The 20,416-nt window shown below is 38.9% G+C and overlaps 1 protein-coding gene and 5 non-coding genes across 9 annotated transcripts; 5 read left to right on the top strand and 1 right to left on the bottom strand.

Moving 5' to 3' along the window:
- Window positions 1-247: 247 nt before the first annotated feature.
- Window positions 248-329, top strand: trnas-aga (transfer RNA serine (anticodon AGA)). Its single transcript has one exon. It is a non-coding gene; the product is annotated as a tRNA-Ser (tRNA).
- An 805-nt stretch (window positions 330-1,134) lies between these two features.
- On the top strand, window positions 1,135-1,216 carry trnas-aga (transfer RNA serine (anticodon AGA)). The gene has a single exon. It is a non-coding gene; the product is annotated as a tRNA-Ser (tRNA).
- A 1,356-nt stretch (window positions 1,217-2,572) lies between these two features.
- On the top strand, window positions 2,573-2,654 carry trnas-uga (transfer RNA serine (anticodon UGA)). Its single transcript has one exon. It is a non-coding gene; the product is annotated as a tRNA-Ser (tRNA).
- An 850-nt stretch (window positions 2,655-3,504) lies between these two features.
- trnas-uga (transfer RNA serine (anticodon UGA)) lies at window positions 3,505-3,586 on the top strand. The gene has a single exon. It is a non-coding gene; the product is annotated as a tRNA-Ser (tRNA).
- A 1,963-nt stretch (window positions 3,587-5,549) lies between these two features.
- On the top strand, window positions 5,550-5,631 carry trnas-uga (transfer RNA serine (anticodon UGA)). Its single transcript has one exon. It is a non-coding gene; the product is annotated as a tRNA-Ser (tRNA).
- A 4,828-nt stretch (window positions 5,632-10,459) lies between these two features.
- On the bottom strand, window positions 10,460-19,475 carry LOC131446129 (NLR family CARD domain-containing protein 3-like). Of its 4 annotated transcripts, none has more exons than XM_058617148.1 (10): window positions 19,232-19,475; window positions 17,397-17,567; window positions 17,015-17,134; window positions 16,014-16,133; window positions 15,703-15,851; window positions 13,514-15,317; window positions 12,535-12,708; window positions 12,180-12,350; window positions 11,806-11,979; window positions 10,460-11,271 (listed from the first exon to the last, which is right to left on the bottom strand). In XM_058617148.1, exons 2-10 carry the CDS (start codon window positions 17,543-17,545, stop codon window positions 11,259-11,261), a joined length of 2,874 nt encoding a protein of 957 aa, XP_058473131.1. In that variant the 5' UTR covers window positions 17,546-17,567; window positions 19,232-19,475; the 3' UTR covers window positions 10,460-11,258. The 4 variants fall into 4 exon arrangements, with proteins under 4 accessions (XP_058473131.1, XP_058473132.1, XP_058473133.1 ...); XM_058617149.1 differs by having other exon boundaries at window positions 17,397-17,562; XM_058617150.1 differs by having other exon boundaries at window positions 17,397-17,546.
- Between the last annotated feature and the right edge of the window lie 941 nt (window positions 19,476-20,416).

Raw genomic sequence — 20,416 nt, 5'->3', positions numbered from 1 at the left:
TTAAAAGTCATAGGTTAATATGTCGTCACAAATGTGACTAAAAAGTCATAGGTTAGTATGTCGTCCAAAATGTGACTAAAAAGTCATAGGTTAGTATGTCGTCCAAAATGTGACAAAAAACTCATAGGTTAGTATGTCGTCCAAAATGTAACAAAAAGTCATACTATACTATGTCGTCCAAAATGTGACAAAAAAGTCATACTATACTATGTCGTCCAAAATGTGACATAAAATCACTGTCAAATGTGTTGTTGTGGCCGAGTGGTTAAGGCGATGGATTAGAAATCCATTGGGGTCTCCCCGCGCAGGTTCGAATCCTGCCAACAACGATGTCATTATTCAGCAAAGACAAAAATGGCATAACAAGTCATACTTTAATGTGTTGTCCAAAATGTGACAAAAAAGTCATCGGTTAGTATGTTGTCCAAAATGTGAATAAAAAGTCATACTATAGTATGTCTTCCAAAATGCGACAAAAAACTCATAGGTTAGTATGTCGTCCAAAATGCGACAAAAAAGTCATTCTATAGTATGTCGTCCAAAATGTGACTCAAAAGTCATAGGTTAGTATGTCGTCCAAAATGTGACAAAAAAGTCATACTATAGTATGTCGTCCAAAATGTGACTAAAAAGTCATAGGTTAGTATGTCGTCCAAAATGTGACTAAAAAGTCATAGGTTAATATGTTGTCCAAAATGTGACAAAAAAGTCATACTATAGTATGTCGTCCAAAATGTGAATAAAAAGTCATAGGTTAGCATGTCGTCCAAAATGTGACAAAGTCATACTATAGCATGTCGTCCAAAATGTGACAAAAGTCATAGGTTAGTATGTCGTCAAAAATGTGACAAAAAAGTCATAGGTTAGTATGTCGTCCAAAATGTGACTAAAAAGTCATAGGTTAGTATGTCGTCCAAAATGTGACTAAAAAGTCATAGGTTAGTATGTCGTCCAAAATGTCACTAAAAAGTCATAGGTTAATATGTCGTCCAAAATGTGACTAAAAAGTCATAGGTTAGTATGTCGTCCAAAATGTAACAAAAAGTCATACTATACTATGTCGTCCAAAATGTGACAAAAAAGTCATACTATACTATGTCGTCCAAAATGTGACATAAAATCACTGTCAAATGTGTTGTTGTGGCCGAGTGGTTAAGGCGATGGATTAGAAATCCATTGGGGTCTCCCCGCGCAGGTTCGAATCCTGCCAACAACGATGTCATTATTTAGCAAAGACAAAAATGGCATAACAAGTCATACTTTAGTATGTCGTCCAAAATGTGACAAAAAAGTCATAGGTTAGTATGTTGTCCAAAATGTGAATAAAAAGTCATACTATAGTATGTCTTCCAAAATGCAACAAAAAACTCATAGGTTAGTATGTCGTCCAAAATGCGACAAATAACTCATAGGTTAGTATGTCGTCCAAAATATGACTAAAAAGTCATAGGTTAGTATGTCGTCCAAAATGCGACCAAAAACTCATAGGTTAGTATGTCGTCCAAAATGCGACAAATAACTCATAGGTTAGTATGTCGTCCAAAATGCGACGAAAAAGTAATTCTATAGTATGTCGTCCAAAATGTGACAAAAAAGTCATAGGTTAGTATGTCGTCCAAAATGTAACAAAAAAGTCATACTATAGTATGTCGTCCAAAATGTGACAAAAACATCATAGGTTAGTATGTCGTCCAAAATGTGACAAAAAAGTCATAGGTTAGTATGTCGTCCAAAATGTGACAAAAAAGTCATACTATACTATGTCGTCCAAAATGTGACAAAAAAGTCATACTATACTATGTCGTCAAAAATGTGACATAAAATCACTGTCAAATGTGTTTGGGTGAGTGGTTAAGGCGATGGATTAGAAATCCATTGGGGTCTCCCCGCGCAGGTTCGAATCCTGCCACAACGATGTCATTATTTAGCAAAGACAAAAATGGCATAACAAGTCATACTTTAGTATGTCGTCCAAAATGTGACAAAAAAGTCATAGGTTAGTATGTCGTCCAAAATGCGACGAAAAAGTAATTCTATAGTATGTCGTCCAAAATGTGACAAAAAAGTCATAGGTTAGTATGTCGTCCAAAATGTAACAAAAAAGTCATACTATAGTATGTCGTCCAAAATGTGACAAAAAAGTCATAGGTTAGTATGTCGTCCAAAATGTGACAAAAAAGTCATAGGTTAGTATGTCGTCCAAAATGTGACAAAAAAGTCATAGGTTAGTATGTCGTCCAAAATGTAACAAAAAGTCATACTATACTATGTCGTCCAAAATGTGACAAAAAAGTCATACTATACTATGTCGTCCAAAATGTGACTAAAAAGTCATAGGTTAGTATGTCGTCCAAAATGTGACAAAAAAGTCATAGGTTAGTATGTCGTCCAAAATGTGACTAAAAAGTCATAGGTTAATATGTCGTCCAAAATGCGACAAAAAAGTCATAGGTTAGTATGTCGTCCACAATGCGACAAAAAAGTCATAGGTTAGTAAGTCGTCCAAAATGTGACAAAAAAGTCATAGGTTAGTATGTCGTCCAAAATGGGACATAAAATCACTGTCAAATGAGTTGTTGTGGCCGAGTGGTTAAGGCGATGGATTTGAAATCCATTGGGGTCTCCCCGCGCAGGTTCGAATCCTGCCAACAACGATGTCATTATTTAGCAAAGACAAAAATGGCATAACAAGTCATACTTTAGTATGTCGTCCAAAATGTGACTAAAAAGTCATAGGTTAGTATGTCGTCCAAAATGCGACGAAAAAGTAATTCTATAGTATGTCGTCCAAAATGTGACAAAAAAGTCATAGGTTAGTATGTCGTCCAAAATGTAACAAAAAAGTCATACTATATAGTATGTCGTCCAAAATGTGACAAAAAAGTCATAGGTTAGTATGTCGTCCAAAATGTGACAAAAAAGTCATAGGTTAGTATGTCGTCCAAAATGTGACAAAAAAGTCATAGGTTAGTATGTCGTCCAAAATGTAACAAAAAGTCAAACTATACTATGTCGTCCAAAATGTGACAAAAAAGTCATACTATACTATGTCGTCCAAAATGTGACTAAAAAGTCATAGGTTAGTATGTCGTCCAAAATGTGACAAAAAAGTCATAGGTTAGTATGTCGTCCAAAATGTGACTAAAAAGTCATAGGTTAATATGTCGTCCAAAATGTGACTAAACAGTCATAGGTTAGTATGTCGTCCAAAATGTAACAAAAAGTCATACTATAGTATGTCGTCCCAAAATGTGACAAAAAAGTCATACTAAAGTATGTCGTCCAAAATGTGAATAAAAAGTCATAGGTTAGTATGTCGTCCAAAATGCGACACAAAAGTCATACTATAGTATTTCGTCCAAAATGCGACAAAAAAGTCATAGGTTAGTATGTCGTCCACAATGCGACAAAAAAGTCATAGGTTAGTAAGTCGTCCAAAATGTGACAAAAAAGTCATAGGTTAGTATGTCGTCCAAAATGTGACATAAAATCACTGTCAAATGAGTTGTTGTGGCCGAGTGGTTAAGGCGATGGATTTGAAATCCATTGGGGTCTCCCCGCGCAGGTTCGAATCCTGCCAACAACGATGTCATTATTCAGCAAAGACAAAAATGGCATAACAAGTCATACTTTAGTATGTCGTCCAAAATGTGACTAAAAAGTCATAGGTTAGTATGTCGTCCAAAATGTGACAAAAAAGTCATACTATAGTATGTCGTCCAAAATGTGACAAAAAAGTCATACTATAGTATGTCGTCCAAAATGTGACAAAAAAGTCATAGGTTAGTATGTCGTCCAAAATGTGACTAAAAAGTCATAGGTTAGTATGTCGTCCAAAATGTGACAAAAAAGTCATAGGTTAGTATGTCGTCCAAAATGTGACTAAAAAGTCATACTATAGTATGTCGTCCAAAATGTGACAAAAAAGTCATAGGTTAGTATGTCGTCCAAAATGTGACTAAAAAGTCATAGGTTAGTATGTCGTCGAAAATGTGACTAAAAAGTCATAGGTTAGTATGTCGTCGAAAATGTGACTAAAAAGTCATAGGTTAGTTTGTCGAAAATGTGACAAAAAAGTCATAGGTTAGTATGTCGTCCAAAATGTGACTAAAAAGTCATAGGTTAGTATGTCGTCCAAAATGTGACTAAAAAGTCATAGGTTAGTATGTCGTCGAAAATGTGACTAAAAAGTCATAGGTTAGTTTGTCGAAAATGTGACTAAAAAGTCATAGGTTAGTATGTCGTCGAAAATGTGACTAAAAAGTCATAGGTTAGTATGTCGTCGAAAATGTGACTAAAAAGTCATACTATAGCATGTCGTCCAAAATGTGACAAAAGTCATAGGTTAGTATGTCGTCAAAAATGTGACAAAAAAGTCATAGGTTAGTATGTCGTCCAAAATGTGACAAAAAGTCATAGGTTAGTATGTCGTCCAAAATGTGACTAAAAATCATAGGTTAGTATGTCGTCCAAAATGGGACAAAAAAGTCATAGGTTAACAAGTCGTCCAAAATGCGACTAAAAAGTCATAGGTTAGTATGTCGTCCAAAATGTGACTAAAAAGTCATAGGTTAGTATGTCGTCCAAAATGTGACTAAAAAGTCATAGGTTAGTATGTCGTCCAAAATGTGACTAAAAAGTCATAGGTTAGTTTGTCGAAAATGTGACTAAAAAGTCATAGGTTAGTATGTCGTCGAAAATGTGACTAAAAAGTCATAGGTTAGTTTGTCGAAAATGTGACTAAAAAGTCATAGGTTAGTATGTCGTCGAAAATGTGACTAAAAAGTCATAGGTTAGTATGTCGTCCAAAATGTGACTAAAAAGTCATAGGTTAGTATGTCGTCCAAAATGTGACTAAAAAGTCATAGGTTAGTATGTCGTCCAAAATGTGACTAAAAAGTCATAGGTTAGTATGTCGTCCAAAATGTGACTAAAAAGTCATAGGTTAGTATGTCGTCCAAAATGTGACTAAAAAGTCATAGGTTAGTTTGTCGAAAATGTGACTAAAAAGTCATAGGTTAGTATGTCGTCGAAAATGTGACTAAAAAGTCATAGGTTAGTTTGTCGAAAATGTGACTAAAAAGTCATAGGTTAGTATGTCGTCGAAAATGTGACTAAAAAGTCATAGGTTAGTATGTCGTCGAAAATGTGACTAAAAAGTCATACTATAGCATGTCGTCCAAAATGTGACAAAAGTCATAGGTTAGTATGTCGTCAAAAATGTGACAAAAAAGTCATAGGTTAGTATGTCGTCCAAAATGTGACAAAAAGTCATAGGTTAGTATGTCGTCCAAAATGTGACTAAAAATCATAGGTTAGTATGTCGTCCAAAATGGGACAAAAAAGTCATAGGTTAACAAGTCGTCCAAAATGCGACTAAAAAGTCATAGGTTAGTATGTCGTCCAAAATGTGACTAAAAAGTCATAGGTTAGTATGTCGTCCAAAATGTGACTAAAAAGTCATAGGTTAGTATGTCGTCCAAAATGTGACTAAAAAGTCATAGGTTAGTATGTCGTCCAAAATGTGACATAAAATCACTGTCAAATGAGTTGTTGTGGCCGAGTGGTTAAGGCGATGGATTTGAAATCCATTGGGGTCTCCCCGCGCAGGTTCGAATCCTGCCAACAACGATGTCATTATTCAGCAAAGACAAAAATGGCATAACAAGTCATACTTTAGTATGTCGTCCAAAATGTGACTAAAAAGTCATAGGTTAGTATGTCGTCCAAAATGTGACAAAAAAGTCATACTATAGTATGTCGTCCAAAATGTGACAAAAAAGTCATACTATAGTATGTCGTCCAAAATGTGACAAAAAAGTCATAGGTTAGTATGTCGTCCAAAATGTGACTAAAAAGTCATAGGTTAGTATGTCGTCCAAAATGTGACAAAAAAGTCATAGGTTAGTATGTCGTCCAAAATGTGACTAAAAAGTCATACTATAGTATGTCGTCCAAAATGTGACAAAAAAGTCATAGGTTAGTATGTCGTCCAAAATGTGACTAAAAAGTCATAGGTTAGTATGTCGTCGAAAATGTGACTAAAAAGTCATAGGTTAGTATGTCGTCGAAAATGTGACTAAAAAGTCATAGGTTAGTTTGTCGAAAATGTGACAAAAAAGTCATAGGTTAGTATGTCGTCCAAAATGTGACTAAAAAGTCATAGGTTAGTATGTCGTCGAAAATGTGACTAAAAAGTCATAGGTTAGTATGTCGTCGAAAATGTGACTAAAAAGTCATAGGTTAGTTTGTCGAAAATGTGACTAAAAAGTCATAGGTTAGTATGTCGTCGAAAATGTGACTAAAAAGTCATAGGTTAGTATGTCGTCGAAAATGTGACTAAAAAGTCATACTATAGCATGTCGTCCAAAATGTGACAAAAGTCATAGGTTAGTATGTCGTCAAAAATGTGACAAAAAAGTCATAGGTTAGTATGTCGTCCAAAATGTGACACAAAGTCATAGGTTAGTATGTCGTCCAAAATGTGACTAAAAATCATAGGTTAGTATGTCGTCCAAAATGGGACAAAAAAGTCATAGGTTAACAAGTCGTCCAAAATGCGACTAAAAAGTCATAGGTTAGTATGTCGTCCAAAATGTGACTAAAAAGTCATAGGTTAGTATGTCGTCCAAAATGTGACTAAAAAGTCATAGGTTAGTATGTCGTCCAAAATGTGACTAAAAAGTCATAGGTTAGTATGTCGTCCAAAATGTGACTAAAAAGTCATAGGTTAGTTTGTCGAAAATGTGACTAAAAAGTCATAGGTTAGTATGTCGTCGAAAATGTGACTAAAAAGTCATACTATAGCATGTCGTCCAAAATGTGACAAAAGTCATAGGTTAGTATGTCGTCAAAAACGTGACAAAAAGTCATAGGTTAGTATGTCGTCCAAAATGTGACAAAAAAGTCATAGGTTAGTATGTCGTCCAAAATGTGACTAAAAATCATAGGTTAGTATGTCGTCCAAAATGGGACAAAAAAGTCATAGGTTAACAAGTCGTCCAAAATGCGACTAAAAAGTCATAGGTTAGTATGTCGTCCAAAATGTGACTAAAAAGTCATAGGTTAGTATGTCGTCCAAAATGTGACTAAAAAGTCATAGGTTAGTATGTCGTCCAAAATGTGACTAAAAAGTCATAGGTTAGTATGTCGTCCAAAATGTGACAAAAAAGTCATACTATAGTATGTCGTCCAAAATGTGACAAAAAAGTCATAGGTTAGTATGTCGTCCAAAATGTGACTAAAAAGTCATAGGTTAGTATGTCGTCCAAAATGTGACTAAAAAGTCATAGGTTAGTATGTCGTCGAAAATGTGACTTAAAAGTCATACTATAGTATGTTGTCCAAAATGTGACTAAAAAGTCATAGGTTAGTATGTCGTCCAAAATGTGACTAAAAAGTCATAGGTTAGTATGTCGTCCAAAATGTGACTTAAAAGTCATAGGTTAGCATGTCGTCCAAAATGTGAATAAAAAGTCATAGGTTAGTATGACGTCCAAAATGTGACACCAGGAGGCGCTACGGTGGTGAGAAGAGTGGTGAGGTTTTCTGATGACATCATCAGCATAGGGAAGTGCCGATCCGCTTCGCAGAGCCCAGGAAAACAATACAACACTATTTTTTCAGCAGTGGCAGAACTGTTTGTTCTGAAACTTTAGGGTTTCATAAACGAGGTAATGACGCAGATACACACACAAACGCAGCGTTAATTGGAGTTTCCGGTCTTTAACAACATTAGGTTATTTGTCAGTTTGTTAAGTCCAACCACTTATCTTTAACTAGCTGACGTATATGCATATTTTTTTAAAACATTTTTGATTTTTTTCTGTGTTTAATTAACCTCCAGAATCACTTGAAATTCAAACACAAGGACACTTGTTCTTCTCAAAATAGAGTTCTTTATATTGAAAAACATGAATACCAGCAATAAAAACATGTACAGACTAATAAGCAGTATTAGCTGTAATCATGTATCAATAACATGGGAATAAAAACTATATAGTACTTTATAATCTATCTATTATACATATACACACACACATACATATATACATATATATATATATATATATATATATATATATAGTATTAGCTGTAACAATAACATGAGAATAAATAAATACTATATATATTATTTAAATCATTTCAGCTTTAAACCATAATTTTCAGATAGTAGATGATGACGAAAGTTTTACTTGGCAACATCAGGAAACTGTTTTTCTGTGCTGCCCTAAGACACATCAGACTGGGCTCTTCTAGTGTTTGTTTTACCTTTGCTTTGGCTGAAGGGCCAGTCTGTTTGTGTTGCTATGGAGACACAAAACCACACCTCAGTCAGTTTCTCTGGGCTCCTCAGCAGGTTGAGGAGAGTGGGTCACTGTGTGGTCTGGTGTTTGTTACTGGACATCAGTGATGGCAGGAGCTTCATCAGCTGAGGACACAGGAGCTGATGTCTCAGGAAACAGGTCAGTGTCTAGTTCAGGACCGGATGCAGGTTTTTCCTCTGCTTCATCCAGACTGTCCTCCAGGTCACTCTGGATGGCCACAGGTTCAGCGGAGCTGGTCAGAGAAGTAGAGTTAGTGTCTGATTCTTTGTCCTCCTGCAGTCCAGACTCCTCATGAACATCTTCAGCAGTGGTGACGTAACTCTCTCCGCCCTCCACAGGTACCACAGTGACAGACTGAGGCTCAAACATTTCACAGATTTTTGCTGCTGCTGTCTCTGCGATGGTGCTCAACAGTTCAGCGTCAAAGGACAAGAGCTTTTCCATCAGGACGTCTTCTGTGTAACGCTGTCTAACTGTCTCCAGGATGAACAGGACCATGTTGTCTCTGGTGGAGCGGGAGAAAGGTGCGAGGAGGAGCATGGAGGACAGAGCAGCAGAGACCTGGTCCTCAACTGCTTTGGTTGCTCCTACAGCAATTTTGCTCAGTCCCCTGGAAGGCATGTTGAGAGCGGTGTCTTTAGGAAATTCCCAGAAACCCTGCAGGACTTTTGGAACCACTTCCAAGACGACCTCCCGTGGACCCATCGCTTTGGACTGTAGGGGCTGCTTCTGCCGCTGCTCTCTCAGCCTCCTGGCGTAACTCTGTGCCTCGCTGACGATCTTGGGGTTTCGAAACTGAAGAGGGACGTCCTCGGGAAAGTCAAGCAGCCGTTTTGCTTCGGCCGTTACGTCCCTCATCTTCATACTCGTGTTCACGTGCCACACAAGCTTAATGAGAGGCTGCACGTCCTCGTCGTAACCCTCCACTTTCCACTCCCACAGCTGCACTCTCATGGTCTGGCGTGTCTCCTCCGCCAGCAGTTCACACATGTCTTCATCAGTCACTGCAGCTGTGAGCTGATGTTCCTGCTGAAGCCTCAGTAGTTCAAACATCATGGCCGTTTGAAACTTGTAGGAGCAAATGTACCAGCAACCGTCCACAGCCTGCTCGTATATAGGTGTTTCAAACAGCACACGGATGGGCTGGTAGGTTCCTCTGCTACCTTCAATAAAAGTCATGGCTGAACGGTACAAACTATGATTGGTTTATCAAACAGGAACGAGCGAAGTTGCAGGTGTTTTTTGGAAAACGTCCACAACAGATGAGGAGTAACCGCTGCTGCTAGTCGCTATGGTCAGCAAGTTTATATTCGAGCGGATCAAAGGACACTTTACGTCACACAGTGTCGCGCAGTCTGATTGGTTGTCCGTCGTCACGTGAGTGAGTACAGCCAACCGTTGCTGTTAGCTAAGCTAACCTTAACCTTAACTTTAATCGTTAGCCACATCGCAACTAAATACATCATGTTTCAAACAAAAAATGTAACCCCTACCTTAAGTATCCCTTCATGTAGAAATGCTAACACAGAATAATTTTTATTATTGTTTTAACCGCTTTCCGTTCAACAAATTAAACATACGAATTAACTTTTACAGACTGCTCCAGAACTCCAGAACTTTCTGTATTTCAACTGCACTCGGGTACTTCTTGTAAACACAACCGACCGAAAAAACTGGAGCACGCTGAGCTTGCAGTGATTCTTTCGGTGATGTATAGTGAAATACAAGGTGGTGTCAACACGGGATCTTTTATTCTGAAACGTAAACCGGATGTTTTATTTTCCTCATTTCTCTCCCGCTCGTGCTGAATTCATGCGGTTGTGCTGCGGCATCCGCGAGAATAGAAAACCTTCCGCTACATTTGATTCATTTGTCTTTTTTGTTCTAAAAGGAAAAAATAAACAACTTATTTGATGTAGTGAAATTTTAGATGAACATATTATCTTCAAACACTATAGCCAACACAGGATGGGCAATATTGCAAAAATTCCAAGTAAATACAGAGTCAGTATTTGCAGATATCACAGCTGTTACTTTTTACATAAAAAGCAGCATTTAATATGTTAAATTAGAATTTTGAGATTTTGTGAATTAGGATCATAATAAAACACAGGACGAAGGATGTTAGGCACATAAAAATACTTTTATTAACTAACTCAATATTTGCAATTTGAAATTGGACACTTTAAATTGACCATAGGTGAGTGTGAGAGTATATGGTTGTTTGTATCTATGTGGCCCTGTGATGGACGAGCAAACTGTCCAGGGTGTACCCCGCCTATCACCCTATGTCTGCTGAGATTTGCACAGCTCCCCCCGCAACCCTCATGTGGAGGATAAAAGCGGTAGAAGATGGATGGATGGATGTTTGCAATTTTATCAACAAACTCAATTTGCGAACATGACACAAAAACACAAAATTAGTGTGGTTTAAATTTTAAAGTTTTGTTTGGTTTTTGTTCAGAAACAATTTAACAATTTATAAATATAAAAGTATATGGTACCAATAAAAAAAAAGTGCAAAAAACTAAACAAAAGCAAACAAGCTTTACAGTACAGGTTACTACTAAGAATGCAGTACTAGCTAAGCTACTTTTATTGATTCACCTGCAGGTTGTAGCTGCACATAGAATGTTTCTTTGTACTGGCAATATTTTATGTTTTGTATGCTAATGTTTTCTTTGTTTTACAAAATCCTGTGTATGACAACTACCTCAGAAAAAGCAAGAACAGTCAAGCCTTGTGTACTTATTAGGACTAATGTTTGCTGGCTGTCTAGCGCTGCACAAGTTCACGCACTACAAGGACAGCACAGCGACAGAATAACGACACCATCAGCGTTTGTGTTTGCACTTCAGATGACTTTTGTCCCAGATCTGCTGAACCTGCAGCACAGAGCAGGACTCAGGATGAAGAGCATCTTCATGAAGATTACCACTTCCACCTGTTGGGAGAAGAAGACAGAGGAGAAGAGCAGTAAGTCAATGAATATGTCATTGTTTGTAACTTACCTCGCAAAGTCTTTTTTAACCCTAACCTCACTAACACTCACAACAAATACCAGTGTTGTATCTCTCCTACCGCTGGGGGCGGGACATAAGAAATGCTTCTGTGGGTCATATTTTGGGGTTCAGGTGAGTTAGTGCCTGTGTGTTTTTGTATTTGTTGCTTTCTGAGGACCATTTTGTCCTCGAATCTTTAAAGGGTTTTTCAGGGTTAAGTCCTGGTTTTCAGGGTTAAACATTTAGTTGTGAAGGTTAAAGTTGGGGCAAAGGGAATGCATTATGTCTATGATGGTCCTCACTATGAATGCTGCACGTGCGTGTGCCTTGTCTGATTGGCCGACTGTTGTCACTCTGTGTCTTTAAGTCCAGCCATGAAGCCTGTCACTTTTCTGCTCTCACAGCTTCACTGATGAAACACTGAATCTTTGCTCTGACACTGATTAGTACAACACTGACTCGAACACTCTACTGACCTCACAATGTCCAGTCTGTAGTCTGGACTCTTCACAAGATCAGACAGAGGCTTCACTCCTGAATCCTGCAGATGGTTCTCACTCAGGTCCAATTCTCTCAGGTGGGAGGGGTTGGATTTCAGAGCTGAGGCCAGAGAAGAACAGCCGATCTCTGACAAACCGCAGCCACTCAACCTGAATAAAGAATAAAACATGAGACTTTAGACAACAACTGTTTGTTTGTGTGCATATGTGTGTGAGTTTGTGTCTGGGAGTGTATGAGAGAGAGTGTGTGTGTGTGAGAGAGTGTGTTTCATTTATTCATCAGTGAATCAAAGGAGTTTAAACGTTAATGAAATTAAAGTTAAAACAGCAGCTTCAGTGAGTGAACTCACTCCAGAGTCTCAAGTCTACAGTTTGGACTCTCCAGTCCAAAACACAGCAGCTTCACTCCTGAATCCAGCAGCCTGTTCCAGCTCAGGTCCAGTTCTCTCAAGTGGGAGTTGGACTTCAGTGCTGATGCCAGAAAAGAACAGCAGCTCTCTGACAAAATGCAGCAACTCAACCTGAATAAAGAATAAAACATGAGACCTTAGACCACGACTGTGTGTGTGTGTGTGTGTGTGTGTGTGTGTGTGTGTGTATGTGTGCATGTGTGTGTTTATTTTATTCATCAGTGAATAAAATTAGTTTAATGTTAATAAAATGAAGGTTTAACAAAACAACAGCAGCTTCAGTCAGTGAACTCACGTCAGAGTCTCCAGTCTACAGTGTGGACTCTCCAGTCCAGAACACAGCATCTTCACTCCTGAATCCTGCAGGTTGTTCCAGCCCACGTCCAGATCTCTCAGGTGGGAGGGGTTGGACTTCAGAGCTGAGGCCAGAAAAGAACAGTTGATCCCCGACAATCTGCAGCGACTCAACCTGAATAAAGAATAAAACACAAGGAGTTGCTCTTTGAAACCAGTCAGTGTTTGATCATGTGTTCAGAGCTGAGACCATGATTTCACACCGAGTCTCTGAGAGTTCACAATAATCCAGTCTGTGATTATAGAAAAGTATCAAACCTGAAAAAACAGGAGAAGATATGTTTTCATCAACATCTTCTCTTGTTTTGTTTGACATGAAATATCTTTCATGCTCTTCATGAACATGGAGTCACAGTGAGGTGTCCATCATGTCCACAGTCTGAGTGTGTGGAACAGACCTGGGACCTAGACTCATGACAAACTCAGACATGTTGGTTCGACCCAGCCCAGAAACACAGACCCAATCAGCACTGACTTCACAGCTGACGGCTATTAACAAGCTAACGTCACTTTCATACTTTGCCTACTCTGTGTCTTAATGTAAAGTCAGCAGACTTCTCTGGATCTGATCAGGTACTGGTTCTAGGTCATTGGGTTTGGTTTGACCCGTCCACAGTGGAGTCTAATCAGGTTTAGGTGAAACCAAGAAGAATCAAAGTCACATGAAGTAAAAGGTTAACAATGAAACATTAACAGTAAATAACAAAATCAAGACAAGTGTTTTCATTCAGTTCAAAGCAACAATCACAACCAGCTGACAAATCTTTACTTTGAACTTTCCTCATTTAAAACATCTCCAGAAAAACACAGCTGACTCACAAAGTGAGAAACATTTGAATAATTTAATAGTGGCTATATGTGATAAACCAAACCATTAATCATCACTGTTTGATAATGTTATTGATCATGTCTGAACTTACCGAGCCTTTCTGCAGTTCCTCACAGCTGCCATCAGTCTGTGTTTTCCCTTGTCTGATGAGCTGTACTTGTCCAGGTCCAACTCATCCAGAACCTCCTCAGACATCTGCAGAACGTAGGCCAGAGCTGAGCAGTGGACCTCAGAGAGTTTCTGTCTTCTGTCCTTTGACTTCATGAACTGTTGGATCTCTTGATGCACTGATTGGTCGTTCATCTCTGTCAGACAGTGGAAGATGTTGATGCTCCTGTCAGGTGAGATGTTGTCTGTGTTCATCTTCTTCAGGTTCTTGATGACACTCTGGATGATTTCTGGACTGTTCTGAGTCTGGCCCAGCAGACCTCCTACGAGTCTCTGGTTAGACTCCAGACAGAGTCCATGAAGGAAGCGAACAAACAGGTCCAGGTGACCATTTTCACTTTGAAGTGATTTCTCCGTGGCTTCTTTCAGGAAGTCGTCAAGTGAGAAGTTTCTGCTAAACCCGTTTGAGTCCCTGTCTTCTTGTCTGAAGAAGTCCTGCAGTACTTCTGTCTTCCTGTTGGTGAAACAGTGGAACATGTAGACTGCAGCCAGAAACTCCTGAATGCTCAGATGAACAAAGCAGTAGACCGTTTTCTGGAAGATAACACACTCCCTTCTGAAGATCTCCGTACAAACTCCTGAGTACACCGAGGCCTCCGTCACACTAAGACCACACCGCTCCAGGTCTTCTTGGTAGAACATGATGTCTCCTTTCTGCAGATGTTCAAAGGCCAGCCTCCCCAGCTTCAGAAGAACATCCCTGTCAGCCTCCATCAGCTCCTGTGGACTCGTCTCACGTCCTTTATCGTACTTGTTCTTCTTCCTCTTTGTCTGAACCAGCAGGAAGTGTGAGTACAGGTCTGTCAGGGACTTGGGTAGCTCTCCTCTCTGCTCTGTGGTCAACATGTACTCCAGAACTGTAGCACTGATCCAGCAGAAGACTGGGATTTGACACATGATGTGGAGGCTCCTGGATGTCTTGATATGTGAGATGATTTTGCTGGACAGATCATCTCTGGATCTCTTCCTGAAGTACTCGTCCTTCTGGTCGTCAGTAAAGCCTCGAACTTCTGTTACCCTGTCAACACATGTAGGAGGGATCCGACTGGCTGCTGCAGGTCGGGAAGTTATCCAGATGAGCGCTGAAGGAAGCAGATTCCCCTGGATGAGGTTGGTCAGCAGCACGCTGACTGATGACCTGTGTGTGACGTCAGAAACAAGCATCCTGCTGTTGAAGTCCAGTGAGAGTCTGCTTTCATCCAGGCCGTCAAAGATGAACAAAAGTTTACAGACAGCGAGCTTCTCTGCTCCGACCTTCTGTAATGTTGGATGGAAAACATGGAGCAGCGTGAGAAGACTGTGCTGCTGATCTCTGATCAGGTTCAGCTCCCTGAATGAGAGCAGAATCAGCAGATTCAAATCCTGGTTTTCCGAACCATCGGCCCAGTCCAGAGTGAACTTCTGCACCAAGAAGGTTTTTCCAACACCAGCGACGCCATTGGTCAGGACAACTCTGATGGGTCCCTGCTGGTCAGGTAAGGCTTTAAAGATGTCGCAGCACTTGATGGGAGTGTCCTGGATGATCTTCTTCTTGGAGCTTGTCTCCAGCTGCATCACCTCATGTTGAGTATTGACCTCTTCACCCTGTCCCTCAGTGATGTAGAGCTCAGTGAAGATCCTCTTCAGGAGGGTTCTACTTCCTCTCCCCTCAGTTCCTTCAGTCACATGTTCAAATCTCCTCCTCAGACTGATCTTATGTTCATCTAGAACCTCCTGCAGACCATCTGCTGAAAGACAAGATACAAAGTCAGACTGAAGAAAGAATCTGAGCAGCTGATGATTATTTTCATCATTGACAGAAAAAAAACAAACTGACAGTGCCATGTTTTTCTGTGACATTGTTGGTTTGTTGTTTGTTGTCAAATGAAAAACTACAGTGATTTTCACTGTAATGACTGGAACAACTTTATTCTGAAAGACTGAATAATTCTATAATAACTGTGATGATTGGGAAGAAAAGAGAACAACAATTATATAAAAGCAGGGAAATGAAACCTTCATTACTTGAACCTGCAGGGGGCAGCAGAGAGTTAAACTTCATGAGTTAACAAGAGTAACATTTTTAACCTTCAAACATTTTTCTCCTGTTTTTCCATTTTGTAGGAGTCTTACTCTGTACACTGATGGTCTGTGGTCCACATCCTGTCCTGGGTCTTTTCCCATAGCAGTGACTACATCTGGTGGAGACTGGATCCTTCAGGATCTCCTGACACACAAGACAGCAGGACGTCTGGTCGTCCACAGAAACAGCAAACTTGTGTCTGTGAAGACATTTCTTTATTACCAACATGTCAGTGACAGGTGGACATGCGTGTGGCTGAGACAGTGAATGAAAACCCAGTTTGTTGACTGATGCAAATGTTGAGCATGCGTGTGATTGTGAGGACACAGATTTGGTTGTGAATCTACAAACCGTCTCTTACTTTGTCTCTGAGGCTCCAGGTTCACGACTGAAGCTTATAGGGTTACCCATGGACTGGTCACTCTTCACAGACAGACAGCTGGGTCCTGCAGACTCAGCTCTCCGTTTCTGGTTCTGACCTCTGCAAACACAAACAGGTTTTTATCCACATCACATCCATCACTGATGGTGGTCTTAGACACTTTGATAAAAAACAAGCCTCAGTGTGACTTCCAGAGTATGGAGTGAAAGGAATGATCTCGACAGAGTCAAAGAACTGAATGATTTCATTTCTAGATTTGATGATACACATCCTACACCTTCATTGACTGATTTACAGCTTGTGGCCACTGATCTTTGTGTAAAAATTGCTTCTAAAAATGGGTGTAGAAGCAGTAACTCGGTAAAATTACATATATATGTTCTGATGGCACGACAATTCTGAGTCTTTTACATGCCGATGACAGTACCTACCTCTGTTACAGAGAGATTGACTTGTTCAGGTCGTGGTGTACAAAGCATCATCTCGTGCTTAATACTAACAAACAGTCAGGTTTTAATTTGTTTTATGTAGCTGTAGACCTAATCATTGTAATCTTTGTAGTAGAGCTGCAACTAACGATTATTTTCATAATCGATTAACCTGTCGATTATTTTCTTGATTAATCGTTTGGTCCATAAAATATCAGAAAACCTTAAAAAAATTTGATCGGTGTTCGTCAAGCCTGGAAATGATGATGTTCTCAAATGTCTTGTTATGTCCACAAACCAAAATGATTCACTTTTAATGATTTCTTTGTAATTTAATTAAATCTTCTGTTTGTATTTGTTCATATTATGTCAGATTTTGCATTTGTGTTTAACACACAACCAAGTCTGTTGTTTTGTTGTAGGTGCATTGATTGCAAGTTTTCTCCTGACAAATGTTTTTATTAGACGGTTGGTAAACCAGCTGACAGGTACATTACTGCCAGCTGTAATGATCTGCTGCTAACACGCTTCACTGGACAAACTGTCTCTTACTTTGTCTCTGAGGCTCCAGGTTCACGACTGAAGCTTAGAGGGTTACCCATGGACTGGTCACTCTTCACAGACAGACAGCTGGGTCCTGCAGACTCAGCTCTCCGTTTCTGGTTCTGACCTCTGCAAACACAAACAGGTTTTTATCCACATCACATCCATCACTGATGGTGGTCTTAGACACTTTGATAAGAAACAAGCCTCAGTGGTCAGTGTGACTTCCAGAGTATGGAGTGAAAGGAATGATCTCGACAGAGCCAAAGAACTGAATGATTTCTTTTCTAGATTTGATGATCCGCATCTGACACCTTCATTGACTGATTTACAGCTTGTGGCCGCTGATCTTTGTGTAAAAATGGACTAAAAATGCTTCACCGTCTCTTACTTTGTCACTGAGGCTCCAGGTTCACCACTGAAGCTTAGAGGGTTACCCATGGACTGGTCACTCTTCACAGACAGACAGCTGGGTCCTGCAGACTCTGCTCTGTCCTTGTCTTCCTCCACACAATCACTTATCTGCTGGACTTCAGTCATCCTGACAAAGAAACAGACTGAGCTGACACACAAAGAAAAACAGGAGAGTAAACAAACATGAAAATATCCAGAGTTATAAAAAAAAGATCTGGGCCCTGTTGCATTAGAGTAGAATTAAATTATCTGGTGAAAGTGATGAAACAGTTGATATGTGAAAAAAGCAGTAACTTTTATTAAGATCATAGAAAAAGCCTGGCAGATAATTGCAGACAGACTGAATGTATAAATAGTCCCAATTTAAATACTTGCAATATTTGAGCAAAATAACTTATATATATATAAAAACGCCCTTTATCTTCATTGTTCTTATTAGTTTTAGCAAATGATCTGCTTACCTATCACTACTCATATTTGCAAATTAGTTACCTCTCAGTTTGATTGAAAGTCTGCAGTGGAAAATCTCATTCACATTTCCTGGAGGACGTTTGATGTGGATCTGTGTTCAGTCCAGTGACCAATCACACGAGAGAAAACTGTAACACTACATGAGTTCAAGCTGTTTTATGAAATCTGCAGTTCATGTAACTTGCATGAAGCATAATCTTCTGTGGCCACTGAAGGTGACTGAGTGACAGATTTGTGTGCTACAGCAGCCTTTGACCAGTAGATGGTGCTAGGCTACTCTGCTTGTATGTTATTGAAGGAGTGTCCCCGGCATTAAAGTCAGCTGACAAGTGTCCATTTGAAGATTAGAAAATTCCACACAGTAAAAGTACATTATTCTACTTGTGCATTTCATTACTCAAAAAGTACATACTTCTTGTGAATTAAGTACAAGAAGTACCAAGTCCAATAAAAGTGGAAGAATAAACTACAAATTAAATTTAATTGTGGATTTTATAGTACTTAAAAAAAATATAGACAAATATTTATATTGCAAGTGCGGACTTTGACCCTGGATTTCTCCAGAGTCCAGAGTAAAAGTACTTCATAGTACTTTCTGCATGAAGTAAATAACTACTTACTACTTTGTCCAATAAAATAGAAACCATCAACTATGAATACAAATTGTGGATTGTATCCCTCATCAAATTTAGACAGACAGTGTGAATCTTGTTAATTCTAAGGAACTTTGACCCTGAATTACTCTAAGTGATAAAAGTGCGCAATAAAATACTGAGTCCAATAAAATTTAAACCATAAACTACGAATGAACATAGTGCATTTTATACACTACTTCAAAAAAAGACTGAAGTCCTCCTCAGTTTTGATAAAGTCAACTTTGACCCTGGATTACTAAAGTAGTACAAAACTTTTGAATTAAGTACTAGTACTTAGTCTGATAACATTTAAACCACAACCTACTAAATATGTAATTATTTTCAATTCAATAATGTGTTACTTGTTTTATTTATTTTTTTATCAAAATGCTCATTTATAATCGTTTGTGTTGCTATTTTAACATCTTGTTCGCTTTTGATGGGGCTTGGCCTGGACCGCGTTAATACAGTTACGCCAGGTACCGCCAGGTGATCTTATCAAAAGCGACTGCATCTTCTTTTTTCAATGACCTATCCCGTGTTTCATCACTTCATAAATTTCAAGTCAGGACGAATTTAGTAGCCCGGGTTAAATCTCGCTTTCAGCCTACGTTCGGGCGAGAGGGATTAATGTTTGTTCAACACACAAACACACACACAAATCATGATGTATAGTCATATATTATCATCATAAACCCTCACTCACCCGTCCTTCTGCTGCGCAGTTAAAAATGACGACGACGACGAAAAACAGCCAAAGAATAGTTTCACTTTCACTTCTCCTCCCTTTAGATTTCCTGGAAACCACACCAATAGTTTCCTCTGCGGTTCGTCACTAAACTGGAACTGGAGCTTCCTCAGTGAGAGAACTCTGTCTTCGAATCCTAGATATTAAACGAGGCTTCATGAAGCTTTGACCCCGTCTGGGCGTCAACAGGCACATTATTGAAGATTCATTGAGCACTTGGGCGACCTCTGCTGGCACAAAAGGTGGTTGTACAGCCTTGGAAAAGTGAAAAATGACATAAATGAAGCTGAAGTCTGCTTATGTGTTCAGTCAGCTGATTGTGTCGGTTGCTGTTCTTCCTTACTTTGTAAGGTATCTTAAATTAAATGTTCACTTTACCTAAGTAACTTAAATGTGCGGGCCCAGGAACCATCAGAGGAAGTGAAGTCTACAGTTCCACTCAGGTCCAAACTTTCAGTTCTGCTATAAATGAGTGGGTTGATGACGTTTTAAATCATAAGACATACAGTAAATCTACTTTCATTACTTAATTAATTAATGGAGTGGAGGATTATTTTACCCACTCTTCATATTATCTACCACTATCATCGTCAATACTGCATTCAGTGATTCATCACTATTACTGATCATTTCTGTTCCAGTGCACCAATTGAATGTTTTCATTATGTATTCCATGTTAATAGTTTATTTAACAAATAACCATTTTTATACCTAGTAGTTGTTGCCTGTGTGTTCCTCTGAAGTAGAACATTGAGACTCAGTGAATGATTATGATTGAAAAAATAAATATCAAAAGCTGGTTAATTGATTTGAGTAAAATCAAAGAAATGAAACATATGTTAAATAAAAGGACAGTCAATTCTTTAAAGGATTGTGATCTGTCTGCTCAGGATTCAGTAACCAAGCAGAGAATTGGCCTTTGACCTATTCCATTAAACTGCTTTGTCCGATGAAATCAAAGAAATAAAACACAAAACAAACCAAAACAAAATGCTTAAATGTGCCCGAGAAATTATACAAACATACAAAGTGATGAATGTGCAGAGACGGTAAAGTATCAAGGAGTATCAAAACTAGAGCTGCAGCTAACGATTATTTTCATAATCGATTCATCTGTAGATTATTTTCTCGATTAATCGTTTG

Source organism: Solea solea, chromosome 19 (genome assembly GCF_958295425.1).
Source record: "Solea solea chromosome 19, fSolSol10.1, whole genome shotgun sequence".
NCBI lineage: Eukaryota > Metazoa > Chordata > Actinopteri > Pleuronectiformes > Soleidae > Solea > Solea solea.
The sequence above is the reverse complement of the archived record's forward strand: the minus strand, read 5'-3'. Positions and strand labels throughout refer to the sequence as shown.